Raw genomic sequence first — 20,808 nt, 5'->3', positions numbered from 1 at the left:
GATGTTTTACACGTAGCTTTTCTCAGTTAAAGATTAAGATGGGTACTGTTGCAAATATACCATTTTCTATAAACCGAAACTACTGGACTTTTCCAGCAGCCCCAAACATCTTTAAGCAGCTGACAGAAAATGTGTTAGGGCATTTGTGTTCTCTGAGCATGCCTAAGTGAAGCACCCAGTCAGGCGGTTGAACGACCAAGCACCAGTAAAAGCCTCAAAGCTAAATCGAGCATTTTCAAGCCTCTTCAACCTGTACAGGAGGCTATTGTAATGTAAAAATTCACTAAGAGAGCGTATCAGAAGAGGAGGAAAGCAAGAGTACAAAGAAATAGTAAATTTGAGATTACTTACCTAGTAATTAGTCTAGTGCAATTAATTACTTACAAAGTTAGACAGTTAAGCAACAGCTGAATTGGCCTTTGCCTTTCTTCTCCTGTTTAACAAAGGTATTTGCCTCATATAAAACAAAAAAAGCCTGCAGAACAAAATCCTAGGGCAAGATTTTCTCTAAAGAAAGTAAGTCAGCTTATCCTTAACGTATTTGTACTTGATGCATATTTATCAGAGAGAAGTATTTGAGACAGATGGAACTTGGCTTTCTACATGTGATATAGTCACAAGCAAGTTCGTTCCTATATCAAACTGTGGAAGGATGACATTTAAGTATTTTGATAAAACCACTCCTTCCTGAAAAGTTCTGAGAACCAATAAGTTTAGATTTATTAACGCCAACAATACTGTAGTTTTTACATTTCATTTTGTAATGTAACTCTGATCTGCTGATTCTGATTAAAACACAGTAAGATCACTGTAAAGCAACATTGGCACACACAAGTCATAGTGTTTACATGATATTCAATGGGGTTAGTTTACAGCATGTTATAGAATTGTTTCATTATATCAGATCAAAGAGTATGCATTTAAATGGTCTCTACTGTAAGCTCCACTTTGGTTTAAAACACCTCTGTACATGTCATTTACATACAGCTTTGGCCCTTGCATGCAGGGAAGGATATAAAGCATCTAAAAGGGTGAGTTAGGCTTAACGCTATTAGGCTTATAGTAGCTTGTAGCCCAAAGTATTTATTTGTTTAGGAGGAACATCCAAGACAAGATCTTTTTTTGGATGACTGTTGCAATGCTAGGAGAGTTAGGCATGAACTAGAATGTACTGTACACTTTAAATAAAATCAAGGGTATTTTAGAAGTATTTGCAACTTATAGATTAACCGAAAAAATACTGAGCTTAATACTTGTGATTAGGAATAAATACAAATTAATGTCTGCACATCAATTTAAATAGGCTAAATCACTTTATCAAGTCTGATTAAGAACTGTAAAGCAGCACATTCTGCATAAAGTTGAACACTAAGTATTTACGTATAGCCCATTAACATCCATTATTAAACAAGCTAATGCAAAAACATGTGCTCCATTTGGACAGAGGGGGATGGATGAACTTTCTTCCCCTACAGTCTGATTAAAACTACTGCTGCAGCCTCTCCAGACCTCCAAGATGGAGCTTGTGGAGGCACTCTTCTCAAACCCCAGCTGAGGCTTGTCCTTGGGAACATTACTCTGTCACTAATGACAGCCTTATTTTCTCCTCACCACAAGCTGGTAGATCTGTAAGTGTTAACTTCCCTGAAGGAAAATGAATAACATTCTACTTGTGAAGACACACAAGGTAACACAGCTACAGTTACATCAGAAGAACGTTGTATCTGCTGAAAAGGCACCTGCAAGTCGAAAATCTTCTTTTGTAAGCACGCTGTACATACGCTGGGGCAGTGGTTTAGAGTAAGGTGCAGGACAGGGGACAGTTGTGCGCAAAATGATCTCCCGGCCTGTGGGCGGTGGGAAATCGGACATGGAGCCCGTGTTGAGTCTTCGCTCATCTGCTGAACCAGATCTCCTCAGTTCTTCATCAAGCGGAGGCATCGCAGAAATCTTAAATAAAAGCAGAAATATAATTACAGGGCGGGCTCTTCCTTGCAATTAGAATTCAGAAGAGGAAAAGAGGAAGATCAGCAATGGTAAATATCAGAAGGCTTTACGTATACACGGAGCAAAACACTAATGGGATGTCAAGAAATAAACTGCACACAATCAAATGGAAGAACCTTTGCATGTGGATGGTAAAGCTCAGCCCAGATTCAGCTCCTTGCGTTCTGAAAAGCGTGAAGTAAGGGTTTTCAGCATACAGAATTACCCTTTCTCAGTCAGGAAACTAGCCTCAGCTCTTCATAGCTACACACATGGCAAAGCCACCCTCCTCATACAAGTAACCAGTGCCACCACTGGAGTCTTGACAAAAAGGCACCTGCCTTTGAAACTCAGCATATAACTTCAGTGTGCTCTCCACAACCGAAGAGAGGCTTGCTGAGGTTACATCACAGAGCAAAGAGAACACTGGGCAATCTCCACCTCTACTCACTGCCAGTAAGCAGTAACACTACATCTGCATACAGGAAGGCCGGGCATGCTTCTGCTCCTGGTTGTTCCTCAGATGGCCCAACAGACACACACACACACACCCCACAATACCCTAACAAGATACTGAACTCCATAACTCAAGACCAGGAACAGCACTGAGGCATGGAAGAACCCACAGGTGCTCCCAGTCCTCACCCATCCAGCCCCCAAGAGCAGGGACCCAGTTCTGCCTGGCCCTGCAGCCTTCAACCCAGGGTCAGTCACCAGGAACAAGTGTCATTTGTTCTTACAAAATCAGTTCAAGGAAACCAACAGAGAGGATGTTCCCTTTGCTATACTTCTTCAGTTTCTCTAGTTCTCCCTCTCAGAACCCCTTTATACCTCTGTCCGAAAGTTTCAGTAGTTTCAATAAGCTTTGCTATCTATCTCAATAGTTTTGGTAGTAGCTGGACTGTTACATCCACATAGTATTGTACATCATTACCTTCCCCCAAAGCATCTGGCTGTTCAAGAGACAAAAAAATAGAGACAGCAATAGAGAAGCGTATAAAAGGAAGGCCACATATTTCAGCATCAGTAAGTATTATTATTCACTTGAAGAAATGTTTGTGGTTTTTGATCTTGTTTTTATTTTTACTTTTAAAATTTCTCTTTATTTTCTCTTCCTGATAGGCTCTAAAAGAAAGTCTGTGAATGAGGAAAAACCATTCTGGAAACACAACATTTTTATGCTTACTAATGTGAGCTACAGTACCAACCACATCAGGCTGTTGTACTCTATCTACCAAAAGGTTCAACTCTATGCAGCTAAGGAGGATGAGTGGGAAATGAGGGACAAAGTTGGTTACCTCATCAGAAGATTCAGTCAGCTTGAAAAGGGATGAGAAAAGAACCAGTGATGAAAGATAGAAACAAAGGCAAGTCAGAGATGACTTACAAGAGGTTAGAAGGAGACTGCAGGTTTAAGAGACATCATGCACTCTACTTCTAAGAGCATGCACTTGCTATCATATTTTCCCTGAGAAAGCCTGAGAATATAACAAGACATTTTATACTAGAGAAGAGTCCAGATTCAAAAGGTAATGAACAAGAAAGTCATTCAACTTCTAAATCCCAAACAACTCTCTACCAAAACAATCAATGGTAGATTAAACATGCTTTTCTGTAGCAAGTTAACTCCCATCCCACTAAGAAGTCTTAAGTGACCAGCAGCTAATGGGAGTTGGCTGGAAGCTAGCTTTAGCTACTGATGTTTCAAAAGAAACTAAACTCTAGAAATTACATACATTTTTACTCCCTGATAACATTAGAAACTCTCAACTTTTAAAACAGAATACATTATTTAAAAAGCAAGTGCATACACTTGCATGCATTTACAGGGCACAGTCTTAAGATTTAGAGAAATTCTGTAAGGCAGGCTGGCTTGCATGTTGAGATTTGCAGCACATCTTTCACTAGGGTAAAAGAAATGTTCCAATTTTCATTTCTCAGAATAACCATGGCCTGTTTTCAGAATGGTCCTTTTTACACTGAGTTGCAAAATATTACGGATTATTATTAAATCCACACCTTAAAAGTGTTTAATTCCAAATCACTTTTTTTTAAAGCAGTGATTTCAGGCTTTAAAATGTCTACAACATCATGCCACCTTGTTACTATCACTGCAATTAAATTTTAATTAGATTATTTGATGCTACTGATAGTTGAAATTCTGAGAGAAGCTGTAGGCTGACTGCAGTCCAAGATCTTTGGAAGTCAAAACTTACCAAGCTAATTATTAAACAAAACTGCTTAAGGAAAAAGGGATTATTTATAAAAATATAAAGTGGGGAAAGATTTCAAGAAAATAGATACACCACTGGCAGCAAAAAAAAAAAGCAAATACAGAGTTAAGAGAGCTGAAACTTTTCCTGAGCACATGAATTTCCACACCACAATGTATTCTGATGTAAGCCTCAATCTAAAAAGTATTTAATATTATGGCATACTTCTCTGCATTCCACGTGAAACCATCAACACACAATAGTTCTTGCTCTAATGTTGCATATGTTACACAACTTGACTGAAGCAGAAATTTGTGCCATAATTGCATTACTGTTACTATTCAAAGTAAATCAAACATTCATGACACCTCTACCTACTCAGCTTCAAGTTTCACATCCCAGGTCATCTACTCTTCGTGACATACTGCTGTAGATAAAATCATGTTGTACATCACAAAAAAAACCAACCCAAAAACACAACCATGTTTTTAAAAATACATGCACATATGCAGACAATATAAACAGCTATCACATGTTAACACATTGCATTTAAGTGGTTTGAGGCATCAGCACAGCACTCAAGAACTTTCTCTTACCCTCTGAGCATTCACAAACAGCTTGTGAATAACGCTGCCAGCAGGTCCTCTTCCTGCACCAAGAACAGACACTTCTGGCTGCTCCAGGAGACAGTTCACAAACCTGATGGTACAAATTATTAAAAATAAAGTTACGCTTATTCTGTTTTCAAATCTAAAAATAGAACTGCTTCCACGAGGAGTTCTCCACCTAACAGAATTAGCACTAGGGGCTAATTCTGAATTTTCTGTTCTAAAAATTGAAGGAAAGACAAATTATATTTACCAGCATCCCACACAAACACAACCACCACCTTTTCATCCCTTCACTCCTTTCCCTCTAGCTTAAAGAGTAATGCTTCCCCTGCACCCCTTAAGCCTTCAGTCGTTCCCTCCTGCCCTATCACTCACTCTTTCATGCTAAGCTTTGACAGTAATTGCTGAGTAATCTCTCTGTCCTTATCTCAAGCCACAGCATTTTTTCCATCATATTTTCTCCTCTTATCTTTTTGAGGAAGATGAGTGAGAGAGTGGCACAATGGTCCCGGGCTACCCACCTAGCACAGTAAGAGCTACTTCATTTATTTTAACAAATGTTACATTAGTCAGCTTAAGCAGAAAGTAAATCTGACAGCAGGTAGACACAATGAAACACACCTTGTCACTTTTTACTTATACGTTCCTAAGTAAGACATTTAAAATTACTAAAGAGATTACAATAAGAAAATGTAACTTTGGGCAGCATTGCATTCCCTATTAGTTATAGAAAATACTACATTCCTCGTCCTTCTAATTTTATGTAAATTGCAACAAAAGTTGATCGCATGCACCTTTTACTTAACACAGAAACACGCTACATTTCCAGTACCATCAAGAGAAAACAAATTCTGTCAAAATAGTCCATATCACGTGCTTTAAAGAGATGGTTACTCAGATGGGCATACATGGTGCCCACATCTAAGTAGCATAGGGTCAGGGACATCTAAATTAAATACATCACACACCCATTAAATATGGTTCTTTAGTACTTCTGTATCGTCATAACTTCCATGTGTCCTAAATTCTGACACTATTAAAAAAAGCATCAGAGGGAAAAAAAAAAACAAAAACTCAAGGGAATTAAATAAGTAAATAAATAAATGAATTAAGTCACCTTTGAAGATCTTCCTTCTCCCCCTCATTTTCACATTTCTCTACTCCAAACTTTGCCTTCAAAGACCTGGCCCTGGCAATGATAGCTTCCACGCTCATAATCTGAGCAATGATTTCCTGTAGGAGTTTAATACAAAGATTTAATCCTAGCACTCCCACAAACAAGTCTATCAAGTTTCCAGCACGAACCAACACAGAAGTCTTACTTCCAGCTTCTTGTCCTCTGGATTTGGAAATCGTAGAACTTTACTGGAATGGGATATTATCTGTTTAATAATCTTCTTAACTGAAGATATATCTTCTAGTACTTCTGTTAGGAGGAAAAGAAGCAAACAAGTTCTCATTATTGCATTAGAGTTCAACCCAAAATACTGCGATAATTTATTAAACATTATTTACCTTCTTCCTTTACCTTGAGTACAGCTGCATGGATGATGCAAGGCAAGAGATGCCGTGCAAGGTCAGCTGGTTTCTGAACGGCAAGGTAATGAAGTACCTGTACCAACAGAAAAATTAATACATTAATGATCAAAACTTCTTCTCAAAAGTTAACCTTAAGTTCAAAAGATAAGCACCTACCACTAGCCACAGAATTGTTACCTTCTCTGCTTCTCTAGTGTCATCAAAGAGTCTCTTCTGCCTCCGTGCTGGGACTGGTTTTGCCGTCTCCCAGGCCTCTACCCACATGTTGCTAGGGATCTTCATTCGGGCGCTCAGCTCACCTTTAATTACTACATTCCCCTTTTCATCAACCACTTCCTCCTCAATGTAATCCCGAGGGGAGTACCACCTCACAAAGTCCTCCAGACAACAGCCAGGATTAGCTGCCTGGAACGAAGATGACATTGAATTTGTACCTGAAAAAAGTCCTATAAAAATATAATGACCTGAGTAGGAAGGCAGTATAGTTTTGAGGGCAGAGCACAGGCTATGAGCAAGAAACTCAGGGGATTTTGTTCACAGTCAGCAAAATGTATACTAGAAAAGAGACCTGGGCGAGAGGAAAAAACAAGTATAAACCAAAACAATGGAGTGGGGTGTAAGGGGGAATGCAAGTGGAATCCACACCATCAACAAAAAGAAACCTTCCTCTTACTCCCCCCAGAAAACTGAACATTCACACGCTACTGCAGGCAAACTCAGAGTTGTACTTTAAGTCACACTTCTATCTGGTACTTTATAAATGCAAAAAATACTAAAATTTCACAAGTTTTTATGCATAAGCTTATATGAATAAGTCATAAGTGAAAGAAAGAATCAGTGGGCTGCATGAATACGCTTCCAGCAATAACCTCCTATCTTCCAACAACAAAAGTTCCCTCTTCCTTTAAAAAGGAACTTAAAAAAACAAAAATCCTCCCCTTTTTTAATATGGGCTATCCTGATTATTAATTTGCAGTTTACCAACTAAATGCCATGTTGTCTCTTTTTATCTCCTAAAGTCACACACATCTGACACCATACAAATTTAGCAGAACACTACAGTGTAATAGACTGGATAGCCATAGATTCTGAAGTATTTAAGCAGTTCTATCAACGGGTTTTTATTTTCAACTTTAAACTATATTGAAACTGTTTTGTATGAGGAAAAAAGAAAACTCATCATAAAACCCTGAAAAATGTGCAAGATGAATATTTTAATTAAAAGGAAAGCAGGCTTGTGGAATTTTTCAAGTGGTACTACCTTAAAGGACTCCATATCTGAGAGCAAGCAGGCGCTCTGCATGCGTGCTCGAAGATGTGCTCCTTCTGCTGAGGTCCCAAGTTTTGCCAGAACCTCGGACTGTTCTTCCAGCAAATCCTCAGTCATGGGTGCTGGTTCCTGTAAGACAGAAAGAGACAAGTTCACAGATAGTTCTTTCTTAATAAGGGCTAAGACGAGGAGAAACTGGCTGACAGCTCCCTGTCACCAGGAATTCACTGTACTCTATTTGTACTTTAAGGAAATAACCATAAGTTTCTATGGCTTAAACTGTTTAACCTGAAATTGTGCATCTGAAAAGGACAGTAAGAAACAAAACAAACGCTACCTGAGAATGAAGTAATGCTAGAAAGATACATTGCTACAATACCAAAAACCCAACAGATTAAGTCTGATGTTTGACTGATGTTATTTTGCTTAGACCGCTATGCTAAAGAAATGCAGAATTTTTGCCGCTGATAAGGTTAGCACATAATTAACTGATGACATTCTGCCTCACCCCACTCTGCTCGTTCTTTTTACCCATGCGAAGCAACATCAGTTAGGAAAATTTCTCTCAAATGAAAACCATTTCTCACAAATGAAAACGTATTCATGCGTGGCTGACTTCACATTACTTCCTCTGACACCACTGCTTCCTATTTCACCCCTCTACAAGAAAGTCTGAGTTAAACACTGTTTTCAGTTCACTGGGGGAAACCTGCTTTAGATAGTGAGGTCCTAAGCTGACGACAATGGACTTCTGAAATATTTCTCAGTATGTCTCTAAAAGACAAAAAGCCACAGCAAAACGAATCCAGTACTCTGGTCCATCTGATGGAAATTAGTATCGCCTCTGATGACCAAACACATGGAGTCTTAAAAGTGTCACACCAGAGAAACATAAGAAAAAATAGAGAGGGAATGGAAGATGCCTTAGGAATTGGAAATAAGAAAAAACCTAAGCGTGAGGTAGACAAGACAGCTTAGTTGTCATTTCAAATGAAAGAAACGTGTTTTGAGTTAAATTTGGTACAAGCATGCAAGATTTCACTTTAAATCAGATGAATCACAGCTTCATCAAGTTATAAATACTGAAAATCAGTTCTTAAGACAGAACCACTCCACAATTTTAGGACCAAATAAATATATAATCTGCCAACTATATACAACTTCACAATCCTGAGAATGCATCATACTGCATGAGAGTCACACTGCACATCTGGCTCAGCTCTATCTAACCTGTGTTATGGGAATGTAGAGAGGTTCTCCTGGATGCAGCAGCGTCAGCTTCCCATGAGGATGCAGACGACCTTCTGGTTTTAGGTTTACGGGCTCTTTGCTGCCTTCCTTTGCTCCTCCTTTTTTTCCATTTTCCTGTCCATTTCCTTTCAGATCTTCTGTGTCACTCAGACATTCAAAAAATTCCTCTTCACTGTCACTCCATGATTCCCAAGACTTTCCAACTTCTTTATCAGGCTCCTTCAGGTTATCTCCAGAGAGGTCTGCTCCTTTTCCAGTATCACCAGAAGAAGCACCAGGTGAACGATCAGACATGTTCCCCCTTTTCCCCTCATCTCTTGCTTTTTTTCTTTCAATGCAACAGTTTAACATCTAACAAGTTAAATGGAAAAAAAAAAAGAAGCGTTTAGCAATTACTTCTTTTATGGAAAAAACACCACAGAGAAACTTGGAGAGTCACAAAAATCTCTTACAATTCCAAAAGACACTAATCCCATTGAATTGGTGCTATAACAAAGATTTTGCCAAGAAATGGAGGTCCAGACCAAGTGATACAAGCATAACTAAATCTACAAAACCAACATACTTAGATAATAACGGTTATGACTTCAACTGTTTCTCTAGGAGAAAAATCATTCTAAAATTTGGGATATTTACCTGAAGCTTCTGATGCAGTAAACAGCATCTCAGATCTGGAGGGCCATTAGCTAATCTAACAAAAGGTAGAAGTGTAACTATTACCAGTTATGAAGTCGAATGTTTCACACACACGGTCTTAAATCATCTGAAATCCAGGAAAGGGGCAGATACCCACAATGAACCCACCCCCACCTCTTTCACTATACAGCTCTTCTATAGTCCCAACAGACAAGCTAGTGACTGAACAAGCCCAGAATTTAAACTACATTTATTTCCTAGAGATCATATCTGAAACTCAGAGATCATTCATAGCGGTATAAAACAAATACTGCATCCCCTGGTCAGTTTTGTATTTGGATGATAGCTGAGACAGCATCAGCTGCCTGAAAAGGCAACTACACCAACAGAACTGGGAACAGCTCCCTTAGAAAAGCGGTGCAACTACATCACAAAACAAAGGTGTTTCTCACTATAGCAGCTCCTTCATTTTTATCTGATCATTTGGAAGCTAAGCATTTGCATAAGATTCTTTTTCCTCCACACAAGGGAATGTTCTTTAACTGGAGCTTCCTTCAGACATCTCAAGTTTAATGGAGCGTGCAGATTCTATCCCTACTCCCTCTCCTCTCTTGCTTTAGGGAGGAAAGATAATAAAAGCAGCAGATAGCATTTGCAGTGAAATAAATCTTACCCTGGAATAAGGTAGTTGTTCTCCCATCTGTAGCGCATTTCTAACACAAACTCTTGCCAAAGATGTGCCACTCCTTTTACTCCTCCATGGTAGAAGTTTATCATACAAAGACATAAAGCTAGTTTGTACGTCAGACTATCAGAAGGAGCAGATTTAAACTGACTGAAGAGATTCTACATAAGAAATAAAGAAAGCAGGAATACAGAACCAATGGCATTTTATCCAAAACCGCACCATCTGCGTGTTCTGTTTATCTTTCCAAAATTTACCAATTGTAAAACACAAGGCAACCACAACGAAGTCTGTATTAACATGCACTAAAAAGTGTGCTCCCTCCCTGTCTTCCCTCTGTCAAGTATCAGTCGGTATAACTTACGTAATCTTCATTCTCTGGAGGAGGATTGCTTCCTGACGAAGTGCTACCTCTGCTTTCAAATCCCTCTGCGAGTTTGTCAGCAGCATCAGGAAATAAGAACTTGAAGAAATAAAATCTAAACTTAGGCTGTTTCAAGAAGTGGATCAATGCAATTCAAAATGTAAGACTGACATCAGAAACATTTTTTCTTTAAAATAATTCTGCTCACTTACCAGAAGAATAGTGTTCAGAACTTCATTGTTCAAAGGTGATTCATCTACACCTCTGTGCTTGCGAATTTTTTTCTTTGCACTGTGAACCATATTTGTGACAGATAATTTATGGATTGGGACAGGCGCTGGCTCGGTGAGCTTTGACAAAGCATGAGTGATATCAGCAACCTCTATGCAATTAAAGAAAAAAAGAAAACACAATATCAACTCAAAGTTCATCTGTCATAATCAATCTATATTTCATGGATATATTTTTAACACCCTATTAACCTTGGCTATACCCTCATGCTGTCAATGTTTGATCCCTGACACTCACTGTTCTTAGTCACAAAATTATATAGCAGAACCAGGAGTCACAAAGGAGTCACAGACCAGCCAGCTTTGATTTATTTTTTCTGAATGAAGACAAGACTGGGTTGGCTGCAGGTAGTGCCTGCCACCTACTGCAAGTACTGCATACTTGCAGATAATGACAGGCAGAGTATCAGCAAAAAAACCTGCTGAAGAGCCCATTTACACATAGCAAAAATGAGTAAACTGTAGATAACAGAACATGCAAGTGTATGCTGGAGCTTTAGATTAGACTTCAATTAATCCAGTATTAATTACTGTATATGAGCTGACATGATCTGTGCGCTATTTTGTTTTAGATTCCTCTGGTAAACTCCTCAAATCAAAGGATCTTTTCCAGACAAAACTGTTGCTGGTAAACTCCAAAACCAATGAATTAATATTGTTAAAAAGGGTAAAAACAAATTTAAGCAAATAATTACCAGTAGCCTAGAAAACCTCATCTTGGCCAACGTTTTAAGGAAACGAGAGATAAGAGAGGGGTGAAGAGACTTTATGTCAAACTAGAAGTAATATATACTACTCACAGTCTAACACCTTTTAAAGCTAACTAGCTAGCCCCTTCTCTTGAGCTCCTTTAAAATACATTCAACATGTAAAGTAAAAGAAGTGAAAGAAAGGGACTAGGACATCAAAAAAAGATGCCAATATCCCCACACTGTTGGGGTAATTCTTAACCTGTTGTTCTAACAATTTTGGCTTTAGCTTCACTATATTTCTCTTCCTCTCTCAGTAAGATAAGACTTTAAAATGGAAAGGAGATCAGACTCTCAAACAGATTACACTCTTAACTGGCTGTTTAAAAGTGCCCAATATAGTATTTCAAAAGGCAGAAAAAAGCAAGTATGGAAATACAGAAAATAATGCAGATGAATCTGTTTAATGCTTGCTCAAAAACTAGTCTTATACATAACCAGTCTAAAGTAAACTCTCATTTTCTAATTTAAAAAATATAACTATAAGATAGGAATTTGTCCTATGGGCCTTCAGGAGCCAAAATTGCCAATTCATATTAAGAATTCATATTAAATAGTACCCGAATTTGCAGGAGTGTTCCAGAAAATGCCTGAGAGTAAAAAAATATAAAATACTGCTGAATCTGAAGTCAGGAGAAGTGGGTAGGAAAGTTAAAATTTGTGAAACGAATAACAATCAAGAAACCTAAGCAAACAAGTTTTTAGCTTTACCTTTTCCATCCTCTTCAAATGCAGATCTTCCAAGTATTTCATCAGTCGACTCCTTCCGACGGCACAGCTTGAAGAATTCATTAAGAAAGTCACCTATAAGAGAAACAGCTTCTGAGCAACTAAATTGAAATCTCACTGAACAATCAGCTAACGCTCAAGTCATTCTTGACGGATGATAATTTTCCTCTCTTTTTTCTGAAAGAACATGATAATCTGTTCCAAAGCACTAAATATCCTTAAGACACGTAACTGAATTATCACAAAACGCACAGCTAGACACCGATCAGCACCACTGCACAGCACTGTCCTCACCCAAACCAAGCTGAAACTTCTGCAGCAGAACAGAATACACACAGTAAACATTTATTCTCTGGAACCTGATGAATGTAGAACAGCACTGAAGTTAACAGTACACAGACGTAGACTAACCTTTAACAAAAACTTACCTATTTGCAATGCTTGCATTCTTGGGAAAAGAAGCCCAAAATACAGTGCACTCAAAGAAGTTAGAGGAGTGAGGAAACAGGTCATCAGGTAATCAATCATTCCATTCTAACTTCTACACTTAATAGCTTAAAAGCCTTAAGAGAAGATACGAAATTGTGGTATCTTACCCAACAGACACTGAGGATTATCTGCTTTTCTGACTCTCACAGACCACTGTGGTGCTTGAATAGGATCCAGGTCACTAGAAAAAAAATAAATTCATTCTGTAACCACAGGTAAGCAAGAGATGAGCACTAAATCCTTAACAAATAAATCTTCATAGTCATGAAGTTATAATATACACCCAATTATACAGAGGAACACGAAAGGCACTCTAAAATGTAAGCAAGAGTCTCAGTTTTCATGTACATATAGAACATGAATAGAAATTGAAATAAGAATTCAGCTCAATTTTAAGAAAAATCATCTTTTGAAATCTGCTGATGTTGAAAAATTATTTCCACATTACTTAAAACAGTAGACCACAATTCTTTTTTTCTTTTCTGAAGTATCAGTGCATATTGTTCTTCCTCTTTAGGAAGAAGGATGGGAATCAGTGAACTCCTATTGGTTTCCGTATTCTAAATCCTGCTACCATCATCTCAAGAGAAATGCAATACACAAAACCTGTAAGGTTAGCATGGGAATATACCTCAAGATGTACATTCCGTTGAGATCACAGTATAATAATATTTTCTCACACAGAAATGCAGGCCAAAAGTATTTTTTCCAGATTAGACATCCTATCAGTAGACCTTAACACTACACAAAAAGCCAGACAGAGAGTCCTCATGTCAATTAAACGTAGCAGTTAACAAGCAGAGAATACACATCCAGCTATTTGCAATTCAGACAGAATACTTACGAATAGACATCATTGTCGACAACTATACCTTCTGTCAGGTGAGGCCACGTGGTGGCTAGATGGAGCTCACTGAAACAGAACAAGATTCAAGTCTCTATCACACTTAAGATCTTGGTTTGCATGACGGGTTATGTTTAAGTCCCTGTGTGGATTTTGCAGCTAAGTTTCCTCACTGCATACATTCTTTTGGTTATTCAACAGCACGTCACCCAGCATGGCACTCAACCTTACTAGTAGCTGGCACAGGACTCTTTCACCACTCCTCTCCATAGAAGGAGAGATTGTGCATTATCTTCTACATATCCCAGTACAGATGAAAGAAAAACCTACACAGACTGCCTACAGCTTTAATACTGTCTAATACTTCAAATGATCCCGACTTGCTGAGTGTTGATGGGGGATTTGGAAGAGGACAGCAGAAGTATTGCAGCAACTCAGTTAATAGACTATCTCGTGTAAAGTCTTCTACAAATATCATAGTACAAGAAATGAGCAAGTCCAAATGCTGAATGAAAGCACATGATTTTTAAAGATTTCTCCTGTTAACAGGCATTCCAACTTAATGGTTTCAGGGACAAACTAAGTATTCCCTTAGTTTATGATGGAACATTTATGAGCTGCAATTCTAATACCATTATACCGCTTAGCAAATAACACGACTTGGCAGCAGAGCATGTACTTCAATAATATCACATTCTGCTAGTGACACTGAGTGACAGGAAGGCAAAGCTCAGAAGATATAGATTAAAGATCTCCATTAAGTTATAAAAACAAAAAAAAAACAAAAAAAAAAAGCAGGTTTTTGAACTTGTATCTTACCTAATAGGATCCTCACAGGCACCAAATGGTAACTTTCCAAATTCAAGGCCTCCAACTTCTCCTCCAACTAGAGCATCTATATCTGAAGATACATTTTCCATACAGAATTTATGGGGTATTTGAAAAAGCATACCATTTTCATTTCACAGTAAGACTGCAATGTGTTGGCTGATCAGAAAATAACTGAATAGCTAAGGTGATAGAGCTATGAAAATGCAATCCTAGCACACAGCCAAAGTAGTTGTTTCCAGAGGAGCTGTGAAGCAACTATATGTTACTTTCACTTACTAGATGTTACTCTCCCTTCAGTAAGTGCTAATATAATAAAAGGCTTGATCAGCAGTTTCTCCTACATGAAAGAAAAATTAACTCCTTGGCTTAACAACAACAAAAAATCTCATGTTTTATCTCAAGCAAGGTCTACACAGGATTTTCTCCTCTTTCCATTGTTAATAGAGGTAAATAGCAAAGCATTAAAATCAGTTATTTTGCTGAAATAACTGACCAATACTCCTGCGAAGTAATATCATCTATCAAAATGTGAATCCAGCAGTTTCTGTGTGGAACACAAGGCAGAATCCTTTACAGATCTATAGACAGTTACCCTCTTCTCTCCAGGTACATACTACAGTTCTAGACATATCACGATTTGAATGCCAATAAAAAACCAAAACTGTCACAAATACAAGCCACAGTCAGATTTTCAGAGCTTTGAACTTGTTAGCTCATCACAGCCCTTCCTAGTAATGCAGAAATCATGTTTTAATTCCTCTGGCAAGATACAGAAATGTTTCCATTAGCATTTACTGTTTATCTTAAGACAGGTTATTATATGGACACAAAACTCCCACCTGGTGGCTGCTGCGGCCAGAAGTACTGCTGCCAGTCCTGAAGCACATAGGTAAGCCGAATAGCCATGCTAACTGGAGGCAGCGGTGTTAACGGGCATCCCTTGAAAACATTCCATGGTAAGTGTACATCCTCTAGAATATCTTCATACAGAATGTAAGTTATGGCAGTTTGTACTAGAATTAATTTCATCAGAACTGCAAAACCCCCAAGAATTACCACTGCTTAACAGGGCACTTGTGCTAAGACTAAGCATATAAACATTCCAAAACCCATGCAACATTTACAAGCTCCATTTAACCGGTAACGTACAAGTAACTAACACAGAACGCGTCAGATTTTCAGTAAGGACTTTTTCAGTGTTTTGATGAGATTGCTGACTACCAATATTAGTCGTAAAGTGTTGCAGTCAGCCACCCCACTCTAGAAAAGTCCACTCAGACTCCTCACGGTACTATCACACTGTTCTTCAGTCTTAATTTATAATAGGCTGGGTGCTGCAGCTGCAAGTAGCAGAACAAACACGCACCTCAACGTTCCCTTCTCCTTTTAAACAGCAAATAGAGCTTGTCTGGGGGAGATGAAAGAGGGGGTTGTTGCAAGTAGGCTGCAAAACAGATTCCTTCATATGCCAGTGGAAAATTAAAGTAACACAATTTTTTTACTTTCTAGTGCTAGATACAGAGTGCCAATATCTGGAAAGACGCCCTGTTGGTACTGACAGCGAGTCTGATCCTTACAGAACAAATCGCTACAAGACAGAAGTAAATCAATGGCAGCCAGGTAACAGAATAATTACTCTTAGTATCAGGTATGTACATACAGATGCACTTACAATCTTGGACTTGAAGACATCCAGCAATCCCGATAAGTGAGTATACTGACTGGGCACCTTGCGAAGATGAACCATTTCAAAGTCAGTTCGAACTCCTGGACCTTGACATTCTCCAACATACATACGTCGCCATTTCTGATGTATTTGCACAAACAATGGCACCTGACTGTAAAATATTCATGTTTCAGATTATCTCTGATATCTCATAGCCTTTTAAACACCATATTTTTTAGAATAATTTTCTCTTAGGAGAACGCAGTTCAAAATGCTTGATATGAATCCCAAAAAAATAGTCGTAACTTCATCATTAAAGAGAATGCCTAACAAATCATCATGAGAAACACAAATGCAAAGACTCATCAATGACCTGTTAGCTTTCAGTCTGATTATTAAAAGCTACTAATAATTATTAGAAATTTACAGTTACCACACAGAGAAGAAATCTTCCAAAAGTTGTGTTCCGCATGCCAGTTATCCCAACAACATGCAACAGTTTTTAAAGCCTTTGAGGTTTTCACACAACATAGAATACAAATAACATCCTGAATCAATCTTTATATAGTTACTGTGGGAAGATTTTTTTAAAAAGTCTTTTTGTAACAGTATTAAGGTGCAAATGCAACAAACACAATGTAATTCACTAACAATTAAATACCTTTTTGTAAATAAAGAACTAAGTAAATAGTACACTAGTTTCACCTGAGCATATAAAAAAAGTTTACCCTTTCACCTACCAGCCAGTGTTGCCCAATGCAATAGAAACAGAACTCAGCAGAAGGTTACATTTGGATTCACTAAGAACTGCATCATTATTTGCAGCTGGAGCAATAACCACGAACTCACGTAATCCATACCTTAGAGAAAGAGGGGGAAAAAGACAACATATTTGTGTGTTCCAGTAAACCAGCTCAAACACAGAATTCTTAAAAATATTGTAATTGAATAATCCAATTGTCATTGACAGGATATGACTTTTATTTTGCTGTGCGTCACTTCTTTCACAGAGGCCAAGATCTGACTGGGAATGCAGCACCACAGGTCATCACATCACTGCATGAATTCATGGATTTCCAGGTGTACCAGTCCTGAGTTCCTCACTGAAGTTACTAAGAACTGTAACTACACTTACAAACAATCTATTGCTATGTTTCTCTGTAGCATGGAAGAAAGGCAGCATACATACCATCTTACCAGACAGTGAGCTCTAGGAGGAAAGTCATTGTTCATGCAGAGCAAGTCCTGCATAGGCAGAGGAAGGGCATCTGCAAAAAAAAGTGTGACATGTAAGAGCATCAGCATCCATTCAGCTAACAGCTTACCTCTTTAGCAATTCATTCACTGTAAGACATAGTAAAATCAGGAATGTCAGGTCCAACCCATCAGATCCCCCAGAATTTCACACAGATTCAAACCAATGCTTATTAAATCAACACTCTGAAATCCTCTTTTGTCATATCCTTACAACGCCTGTACATATTTCAGGCACAAAAGAGTACTGTCAACTACCTTCTACACCTTCTTCTCTCCCATCTCTGTCACCGGGTTCTTGTACTAGATAATGATGTGTAACTGAGAATTTGAAGTCTGCAAATGAAATTTCATCTGATTTCTCCTCCCATGCTCCTGTGGTATATATACCCTGCAGATCGAAAATGACAAACAAAAGCAACAAACAAAGCTATTACTTGATCACATATATTTAGGTTAACATTTGTTCACCTTTTTCTCCTTCTGTGGTTTTATTCTACAGCTAGGCATGCTTTACTATGAAGATAATTCTCAAAGCACTTAATTATAAAGTTAGCTGAATGCTAAAATCCACATTGCTTGCTTTCACTTCAAGGACAAGATATCCCCCACAGAAGTCTTCAGCGTTATTAGGCAATGACGAGGCAGGTATTTCCCTTCACATTAGACTGGACATCTTAAGCACATGCACCCTCTACTTTGCCCACCAACGACACCTTCCCATCTCAGAATTTACCTGGCCCTGTCTACTCTACCACTCTACACAAATACTTCTTTAATATTTACTTTGAACTGACTTCAACTGATAAATAACTATGTATTAAAACCACCAAAACTCCTGCGTTACGATAATAAAATTTTAAACAAAAATACTATATATAGAAAAATACATGGGGGAAAAAATCAAGAGCAATGTACAGAATTGTACAGTTGCTACTAAAAGTAATGTGGTCAACCACTCTTTGTAAAAGGTGTCTTCTCACTAGAAAACAAGAGGTCCAGTGTAGAAAACATAAAATACAGGAACACGCTGACAGCTATGGTTCACAACTGGTTCAGCAGATATCGTAAGCTTTATGCCTTACTACTTGATACCCTAAAATTAAGAGTCAGAGAACTCCTCTGGAAGCATGGCAGCCATGCAATCCCTTAATTTCCCACACATTTTACAGGATTGAAGCACCACCACAAAGGCACTAATTAGACTTTGGGAGAAAAAAATTGAAAAGTCTCCCTATGAGATGTACTGAGTCACAAGTAACACAATGCAAACCTCATCCATGAGTACGTGAGGCATGACAAATGCACCAGGGAGGACAAAAAAAAAAAATGCTTGTTGGGGAAAGAATAGAAAGCAGCTAAAATCATGTTCAATCAAATGGAAAACTGGCAATGAAAAAAAACCCACAGCGCTAGCCCCTATGAGAAGAATTGTATTTATCAAGGAAATTGTCCATCTGGCAGAATTCCAATAACCTCACAGCACTTGTTTGTTCAATAGCCAGTTTTACAAGCAAAACTCCTAACGCAAATCATTAGCTGCCACATTTAAGTAAATGAGAACACAAGTAAACATATCCACGGGTACTGCTAGTTAGTAATTCTAACAGACTCTCTGGAAGCTCTAACTGACCTTTTCCAGAGGTTTGCCCGAAGAAATCCCAATAAGCTTCCAGTCATTCAGCACTTCTTCTATTTTTGAAATAAATCTAGTAAGAAGGGAAAAAGGTATTAATATTGCCTGATTACTCGCTCAGCTTATGTTGTAATTCAACCCCCTAGAAGCAGACAAGTAGTCCTACCAGGGAATTCCTTTAAAACAAAACACAACACAACATACCAAGGACCACAACGAAAACAGGACTGCTTCCTTGTACAAATGAAGTGGTGCTTTTAGTTTCGCATCCCAGATGAGCGTTATTTTTAGCAATTGTTATGAACATGCACTGAATGTTTACAAAATCTCACTCATTTTCACAGAATCACAGAACTGCAGGGGTTGGAAGGGAGCTCTGGGGATCTGCAAGTCCAGCCCCCTGCTTCATTGATCAGCACTGCAGTTACACTTCAAGCAACAATTTTTTCCAAAAAGGTAATTTCTAACATAGGGGAAGATGGTTTCTGTCTCCCCTACTTAACCTTCCCTCCCTACCCCCACCCCCAGTTACTGGTTTGGGGGAAAGGGTTTCAAGAATGACCAGCTAAAATTAAACTATGTTCCAGTTATGACCAACACAGGCTTTAATTTAGATCAATATACAGATCACGCATTAAGACAACGTGAGCTGGAAGAACTGAGACTGACGTTACACGCTTGTCTGGCACTGCAACAAAACAGAGCCCTGCTTCGCTGTTTAAAGAAAAATACAAAACGTGTTAGACACATAACTGTAATCTAAATTCAAATTTAAACACAGTCCTTAAAACCTGTCTCCTTCCGTCATAGATATTACCGTTGGAGAAAGTATTTTGAAGAATAATACATAAGAATGCAGAGCGATCTTCACCTGACATTTTTTCTGTATGCTGTTGTACTAACTTTGAAGGGCTTCGGCCACAAGACAAGTACTTGACTGCTACACTGCAACACATGGGCTTTCTGGATGTTCGTTGTAATCCTCGGCAAGTGGGCTTAGTGCCTGCTAAACCCGACCTTCCACTAAGTTCAGAAACAGCCTGCCTAGATCCTCTTACCCAGCCCAGCCCCACTGCAAACAAGAGCACTGCCACAGCCCGTCCCCGCAACCTGCTGAGCAGGGCAGCTGCACTTCCCAGGAATCTCTTCATTTGAGCGCTGTATCAAAACACCTTCTGTGACTGCCTGCTTCAGTTCAGCAAACAAGGCCACCGAGAAGTTACCGAGAACTTGAACCGCGCCCGCTGTCGTCAGAAATCCGGCCGGGGAAGGAAGGTGAGAAGGCTCCGGCCGAGCCCGGGGACCAAGGGAGCAGGGCCCGCCCCAGCCCCGCTGCTCGCCCTCAGCCCGGCGGCAGCACGTACCTCTCCCACTCGGAGGCGGTGGTGAAGTCCGTGATCTCGAACACCTCCGACTCGGGCTGCGGGGAGAGAGCGGGAGAAGCAGTGAGCGGGGAGGCGGCCGCGGGCGCTGGTGGCAGACGAGAGGGGACGGGACGGGATGGGATGGGACCGGACAGGGGAAAAGGGAAAACAGCACTCACTTCGCTGTCCGCCGCCATCTTGCACTGCGGCCCGCCCCGCGCGCAGGGGCTGGCGGGAAGGCGAGCAGGGCAGGGCAGGGCAGGGCGGGGCGGGGCGCGGGGCGTTACGCACCTCAGCGCGCTCTGGGGGTGTGCTGTGGTACTTCCTCCGGCCTGAGAGGCTTTTTTTCAAGAGAGAAGCGGTTCCCACACGGTGGTGTGAGGCTGGGGTTGTTCCCCAAA

At 39.4% G+C, this 20,808-nt stretch overlaps 1 protein-coding gene across 2 annotated transcripts; it reads right to left on the bottom strand.

Annotated features, from left to right (window-relative positions):
- On the bottom strand, window positions 741–20,691 carry RAB3GAP1 (RAB3 GTPase activating protein catalytic subunit 1). 2 transcript variants are annotated; one of them, XM_021397936.1, is made up of 24 exons: window positions 20,587–20,687; window positions 20,408–20,463; window positions 19,041–19,116; window positions 17,666–17,798; window positions 17,343–17,421; window positions 16,894–17,013; window positions 16,160–16,325; window positions 15,327–15,426; window positions 14,476–14,557; window positions 13,657–13,725; window positions 12,920–12,993; window positions 12,306–12,398; window positions 10,768–10,937; window positions 10,556–10,654; window positions 10,180–10,352; window positions 9,507–9,561; window positions 8,850–9,221; window positions 7,611–7,748; window positions 6,527–6,754; window positions 6,326–6,422; window positions 6,133–6,236; window positions 5,928–6,043; window positions 4,796–4,898; window positions 741–1,950 (listed from the first exon to the last, which is right to left on the bottom strand). In XM_021397936.1, exons 1-24 carry the CDS (start codon window positions 20,602–20,604, stop codon window positions 1,708–1,710), a joined length of 2,964 nt encoding a protein of 987 aa, XP_021253611.1. In that variant the 5' UTR covers window positions 20,605–20,687; the 3' UTR covers window positions 741–1,707. The 2 variants fall into 2 exon arrangements, 1 of the variants encoding a protein (XP_021253611.1); XR_002439136.1 differs by lacking the exons at window positions 741–1,950; window positions 4,796–4,898 and having other exon boundaries at window positions 5,999–6,043; window positions 6,339–6,422; window positions 20,587–20,691.

Source organism: Numida meleagris, chromosome 5 (assembly GCF_002078875.1).
Source record: "Numida meleagris isolate 19003 breed g44 Domestic line chromosome 5, NumMel1.0, whole genome shotgun sequence".
In the NCBI taxonomy this organism is placed as follows: Eukaryota; Metazoa; Chordata; class Aves; order Galliformes; family Numididae; genus Numida; species Numida meleagris.
Note: the sequence above shows the minus strand (reverse complement) of the source record. Positions and strands in the feature narration are given on the sequence as shown.

Bases quoted from the DNA above. Each gene is read 5' to 3' on its own strand.
- RAB3GAP1 (XM_021397936.1), bottom strand. The intron at 10,938-12,305 runs GTAAAGCTAAAA...TTAATTGCATAG, and splicing joins ATTTGAAGAGGATGGAAAAG to AGGTTGCTGATATCACTCAT. The intron at 6,044-6,132 runs GTAAGACTTCTG...AAACTCCTACAG, and splicing joins CAGAGGACAAGAAGCTGGAA to GAAATCATTGCTCAGATTAT.